The sequence below is a fragment of the Malaclemys terrapin genome, chromosome 15 (assembly GCF_027887155.1).
Source record: "Malaclemys terrapin pileata isolate rMalTer1 chromosome 15, rMalTer1.hap1, whole genome shotgun sequence".
Lineage (NCBI taxonomy): Eukaryota > Metazoa > Chordata > Testudines > Emydidae > Malaclemys > Malaclemys terrapin.
Window position 1 is genome coordinate 353,769 of NC_071519.1, and position 5,736 is coordinate 359,504.

Genomic DNA, 5,736 nt, shown 5'->3' on the forward strand with positions numbered 1-5,736 from the left:
AGCTGTGATTACTGGTACCTAAAGTGACCGTTCGTTTTTAGTTCTGTGCTCAGTGTCTCTTTGGCTGCCAAGACGGGGTCTAGTCTAGGATTTGCCCTGTTTTGGGTGCGACGCTTTTTGAGCCAAGAAATTGTCATCTCTAAGGCTTAGAAATTCCACGGGTGTTTTAGGGCCGGCAGCACGAGACCTCCAGAATACGTCGCTCAACGTGAAATCCCCCGTGATTCGGCAGCTCCCCCCACCCCGTAGATAGATGGTTAAGGAACCTGTTCCCTGGTGGCTGTAGCAGACACCAACTCCCACCCCATCTTGGGCTTTATGGGTTAGGAGGCTGACCCAGGAGCCTTCGAGATCATTTTCTTCCGGGTAACGAAGGAGGGTCGAGTGGTTCCTTCAGCCCGGCGGTTCTGAGACACCCGCGTCCACACTGACACGCGTCCACGGCTGTGCACTGTCCTGCTTATGGCGTGAGGCAGACATGCCCACCGGTGTGCACTCACACAGCTGTGCACCCCCACCCCCATGCATCATCCCACCATGCACCGGGCTTGGCCGGCCCACCATGCACCGGGCTTGGCTGGCTCACAATGCACCGGGCTTGGCCGGCCCACCATGTACCGGGCTTGGCTGTCTCACAATGCACCGGGCTTGGCCGGCCCACCATGCACCGGGCTTGGCTGTCTCACAATGCACCGGGCTTGGCCGGCCCACCATGCACCGGGCTTGGCCGGCCCACCATGCACCAGGCTTGGCTGTCTCACAATGCACCGGGCTTGGCCGGCCCACCATGCACTGGGTTTGGCCGGCCCACAATGCACCAGGCTTGGCTGTCTCACAATGCACCGGGCTTGGCCGGCCCACCATGCACCAGGCTTAGCTGTCTCACAATGCACCGGGCTTGGCTGTCTCACAATGCACCGGGCTTGGCTGGCTCACAATGCACCGGGCTTGGCCGTCCCACAATGCACCGGGTTTGGCCGGCCTACAATGCACCAGGCTTGGCCGTCCCACAATGCACCGGGCTTCACTATCCCACAATGCACTGGGCTTGGCTGCTGACTCTGGACCGCCGCCCCCCCCCCCTCCCCGTCCATGCCAGTTCAGTTAAAAAAACATGACTGAAACCTGAGGGGCTTTTGTGAAATGTGTGTGTGGTGGGGAGGTGCCCTGGGCGGGGGACACGGGCCCTCTCAGGCTCTGCAACAATCACACACCCTTATCCCGCCCACCTAGATACCTGAGAACTGCATAGGGGAAACTGAGGCACCCACATAGTATTCAGAGGAAACATTAAGAACAGTCCCACTTCGTCACACCCTCCCCCATCTGTGGCCTCTGACCACACCGTGTGGGGTATTGCCAGGGCTCAGCTGTGTGTGTGTGGGTCTCTGTTCCCACGCCTTCCCCGGGAGCTGGGCACGCCAGCTGGGACGAGGCAGGCGTGACCCTAGTGACTCGGGACTGGCGTGCCAGGGACAGGCTGTGCGAGAGCTTTGCACGGGGCCGGGTGTGCGTGCGAGGAAAAGGGACCGGCCCTGCGAGATGTGGTTAGCAGCAGCCACCAGCCGGCCCATCGGTGAGGCCGGAGATGTGGGGCTGGCAGGGCCCCAGAGCGCACGGGGCGCGTGGGAGGTGGCGCTTTCCTGTTTGCCAGCGAGGGGGGAAACGAAAGCTGCGATTGCTGCTGTCTGTGCTCCCGCAGCGCCATGGCCGGGCCCGGCAGCTTCCCGCTCGTCGCCCTGCTCCTCAGCCAGTGCCTGGACACCGGTCAGAGCAGGGGCTGGGAGCCAGGACGCCTGGGTTCTCTCCCCGGTGCTGGGAGGGGAGTGGGGGCTGGTGGGTTAGAGCAGGGGGGGCTGGGAGCCAGGACTCCTGGGTTCTCTCCCCGGCGCTGGGAGGGGAGTGGGGGCTGGTGGGTTAGAGCAGGGGGGTCTGGGAGCCAGGACTCCTGGGTTCTCTCCCCGGCTCTGGGAGGGGTGTGGGGGCTGGTGGGTTAGACCAGAGGGGGCTGGGAGCCAGGACTCCTGGGTTCTCTCCCCGGCGCTGGGAGGGGAGTGGGGGCTGGTGGGTTAGACCAGAGGGGGCTGGGAGCCAGGACTCCTGGGTTCTCCCCCCGGCTCTGGGAGGGGAATGGGGGCTGGTGGGTTAGAGCAGGGGGGGCTGGGAGCCAGGACTCCTGGGTTCTCTCCCCGGCTCTGGGAGGGGAGTGGGGGCTGATGGTTAGAGCAGGGGGCTGGGAGAGAGGCAGGGGGACCAGTAGTTCTGGGGGGTGGGGTCTAACCTCTCTCCTCTCTCCCCACTAGGGACCAGCAAGGCAGGGCTGAAGCTCTGGGCCGAGGACCCCATGGCCGTGGGGTCCCCCCTGCAGCTTCACTGCGCCTTCCGAGGCCGGGAGCACATTACCCTGGTGAGCTGGTGGCACTGGGGCCAGAACTGGAGCCGTGAGGACCTGGCCGTGATACACCCCAAGCACGGGGCCTACGTGCTCCCCGCTGTCCGGAACCGCTTGTGGGTCACCAATGTGTCCGACGACGGGCAGGTGGGACTCACGGTGCCCAGCCTGGATCTACAGCACAATGACACCCGCTACTGCTGCAAGTTCTCCACCTTCCCCTCGGGCGTGTCGGAGCAGTGCCTGCAGGTCCTGCTCCCCGAGCCCGGTGCGTGGGGCAGCCGGCGGAAGGGTCGGGGGGGATGGTTGGAGGGAGGCGTGGAAGTGGGGTGGGGAGGGATGGAGGGTTTGAGGGTTGGACAGATGGACACGGGGTGGGGATTGAGGGAGGGAGGGATGGAAGCGGGGAGCAGAGGGAGGGAAGCGTGGTGTGGGGGGCGGGATGGAGGGTTGAAGGGACGGAGGGATGGAAGCGGGGTGCAGAGGGAGTGAGGGAGGGAGGTATGGAAGCGGGGTGCGGAGGGAAGGAAATGGGGTGTGGAGGGAGGGAGGGATGGATTGATGGATGGAAGTGGGGTGGTGAGGGAGGGATGGAAGCAGGGTGCGGGGGGATGGTGGGATGGAAGTGGGGTGGTTAGGGAGGGATGGAGGGAAGGAAGCGGGGTGGGGAGGGATGGATGGAGGGATGGAAGCAGGGTGCTGCGGGATGGAGGGATGGAAGTGGGGTGTGGAGGGATGGAGGGGTGGAAGTGGGGTGTGGAGGGATGGAGGGATGGTTGGACGCTCTCCATCCCTGGACACTCTCCAATCTATCTCCCCTTCCCCGCAGCCGCTGACCCCTCCCCGGCCCCCCACTCCTTGCGCCGCGCCTTCCTGCGCCCCGACGTGCTGGGGACCCTGGGCGCTGGGGGCTTCTTCCTGCTGGGGAGCGTCCTGCTGCTGGGCCACCTCCTGCGGGAGTGGACAAGGAGGCGCAGGTAGGAGATGTGGACACCCCCCCCCCCGATCCCAGCAACCCCCACAGCAGGGCAAGGGAAGGGACAGGACACACCTGCCTTCGGGGGGGGGGGTGGCTGGGAGCCAGGACTCCTGGGTTCTCTCCTCGGCTCTGGGAGGGGAGTGGGGGCTGGTGGGTTAGAGCGGGGGGGGGGGGCTGGGAACCAGGACTCCTGGGTTCTCTCCCCGGCTCTGGGAGGGGAGAGGGGTCTGGTGGGTTAGAGCAGGGGGGGCTGGGAGCCAGGACTCCTGGGTTCTCTCCTTGGCTCTGGGAGGGGAGTGGGGGCTGGTAGGTTAGAGTAGGGGTGGGGGGGCTGGGAGCCAGGACACCTGGGTTCTCTCCCCACTCCCTCACTGTACCCCCTCTCTTTCTCTCTAGGAAGCTGAAGGTCTCTCATCCCCACCCCAACCTGCCCAGCTCTCAGGTGACCCCGCCTTGCTCTCCACGGGGCTGGGGGGTGGGATGAGGGGGGACACCTCATGCACTTTGTCTCCTGGCCTGGGGCACCAAGGCCCCCGTGGCCAGTCCTCCATGGGCCAGAGGGGTCAGTACCAGCCAGCCCCGTGGGGGGGGGGGGGGGGGACAGGCATTAGCCACCCCCCCGCCCCAGGACTCTGCAGAGCACATGGGCCCAGCCCCCACATGTCTATTCACCCCCCCCACCCTAGACGCCTACTGGAAAACATCGGCTGCAGCGTCACTAAACAGGAAACCACCCCGGTTTTCATTTCCTCACCCGCCGCTCGGCTCGGACCTGCCCCTGCCCTGCCCCCACAGCTTGGGTCCTGCAGGGCCCCTATGGGGCACGGGTCCTGGCTGCGGCCTGAGCCCCCCAGCACACGGACCCTGCCCCAGGGAGCATGCAGAATGGCAACCCCCTGGGACTACGTATCCCATGGTGCAGTGGGATGCCCTGCTCCCTGGCAGCCACCAACTCGGCTTCCATTGCATGCTGGGAGCTGTAGTCTCCTTGGGCTGGCATGGGGAATGGCGCTCTGCTGGGCCCCATTGCATGCTGGGAGTTGTAGTCTCAGTGGGGCTCAGCTGGGCCCCACTGCATGATGGGATTTGCAGCCTCCGGGGGGCACAGAGGGGCCTTTGGCATGCTGGGAGCTTGCAGTCTCTGTGGGGGGTGCAGTGGGGGGCTCTGCCCTAGGGGGAGTGGTACGTGGGGCAGGTCCCCCTCCCTAATGCTCGTCTTGTGTTACCAGGAGACCCCCATAGCTCTGTGGGTGCAGCAGGGGCTGCCGGGCCGGCGCAACTCTTTCTCCGCCCCCTACGTGCTCATCAACTTGGACTATTTCACCCCTCAGCCCAGCACCACGGCCCACGCGGGCCCCCTGCCCCCCCCGGTGCCACCCCGGTCAGGCCGGGACAGAGGGCAGGGCCCGGGGCAGAGCAAGGCCTTGCGCTGGGAGCAGGGGCGTGAGGAGCAGTGCCCAGGCCGCCGGCACAGGACCTGACACTGGCTTCCTTCCCCTCGGGACTCAGCGCCCCGCAAAGCTTGAGGGACCCGTCCCGTCCTCTGCAAAGACAGGACGCTGTCCACCCCTCGTGCCACGCGCGGGACCCCACGGCTGGAGCTGCCCACCCCAGAGCCGTTGTGACAGGATGGGAATTCTCTGGAACATTTTCTATGAAGACTGTGCGTGCCTCAGTTTCCCCCTCTACGCAGCATGGTGGGAAAAGGCGGCTCACTCTCGGGACGGGCACGACGCAGGGGGGACCAGCGCCGGGCTGTCCTGGGTCTCTGCAGACAATGGCAAAGCCAGTCACCGGGACATTTGGTACCGAGCGACCATGAACAGCCCCCACCCGCAGGCAGCCGGCCGTGTGGGTCCAGCCGGAGAGCCAAGAACCGAGCCCGGCCAGGCTCCAGGTGACCCGGAGGGACCGGGCTCAACCTGTCTGTTCTCCACAAATAAACCACGCGGGGGGGAAACGGTCTCAGAGAGGCCCCCCCCCCCCCGCCCCCGTTCCTCTAGGTCCTACAGATAAACAGGCTGCTTGATTCGCTCTCACGGCCAGGAGGTGGGTGCTTTGTTTGGGAATAAACCCAGCTGTTCTGCCACCCCCAGAGCCGTCCCCTCCCGGTGCCACCCCCAGAGCTGTTGCCACCCGTGGAGCCATCGCCCCCCCCGGTGCCACCCCCGGAGCCGTCCCCTCCCGGTGCTACCCCCGGAGCCGTCCCCTCCCCTGGTGCCACCCCCAGAGCCATCCCCTCCCAGTGCCAGGCCTGGAACCGACCTCTCCCGGTGCCATACCCGGAGCCATCCCCTCCCAGTGCCAGGCCTGGAGCCGACCTCTCCCGGAGCCATCCCCTCCCAGTGCCACCCCCAGAGCTGTC

General features: G+C 65.9%; 2 protein-coding genes across 2 annotated transcripts in view; both read left to right on the forward strand.

Moving 5' to 3' along the window:
- Nucleotides 1-27, forward strand: part of MCM7 (minichromosome maintenance complex component 7) — a 14,680-nt gene extending 14,653 nt beyond the window's left edge. Inside the window, exon 16 of the mRNA XM_054005556.1 lies at nucleotides 3-27. Coding sequence (XP_053861531.1) covers nucleotides 3-27 — 25 coding nt within the window. The remainder of the gene's footprint in view (nucleotides 1-2) is intronic.
- A 1,620-nt stretch (nucleotides 28-1,647) lies between these two features.
- Nucleotides 1,648-5,385, forward strand: PVRIG (PVR related immunoglobulin domain containing). The gene is made up of 5 exons (XM_054005682.1): nucleotides 1,648-1,767; nucleotides 2,304-2,660; nucleotides 3,222-3,369; nucleotides 3,768-3,813; nucleotides 4,601-5,385. The coding sequence occupies exons 1-5, from the start codon at nucleotides 1,707-1,709 to the stop codon at nucleotides 4,850-4,852; spliced, it is 864 nt and encodes a 287-aa protein (XP_053861657.1). The 5' UTR covers nucleotides 1,648-1,706; the 3' UTR covers nucleotides 4,853-5,385.
- The last annotated feature ends 351 nt before the right edge of the window (nucleotides 5,386-5,736 follow it).

Coding starts and splice junctions, on each gene's coding strand:
- PVRIG (XM_054005682.1), top strand. CDS start 1,707: ATGGCCGGGCCCGGCAGCTTCCCGCTCGTCGCCCTGCTCCTCAGCCAG. Junction 3,370..3,767: donor GAGTGGACAAGGAGGCGCAG/GTAGGAGATGTG, acceptor CTTTCTCTCTAG/GAAGCTGAAGGTCTCTCATC. Junction 3,814..4,600: donor CCAACCTGCCCAGCTCTCAG/GTGACCCCGCCT, acceptor TTGTGTTACCAG/GAGACCCCCATAGCTCTGTG.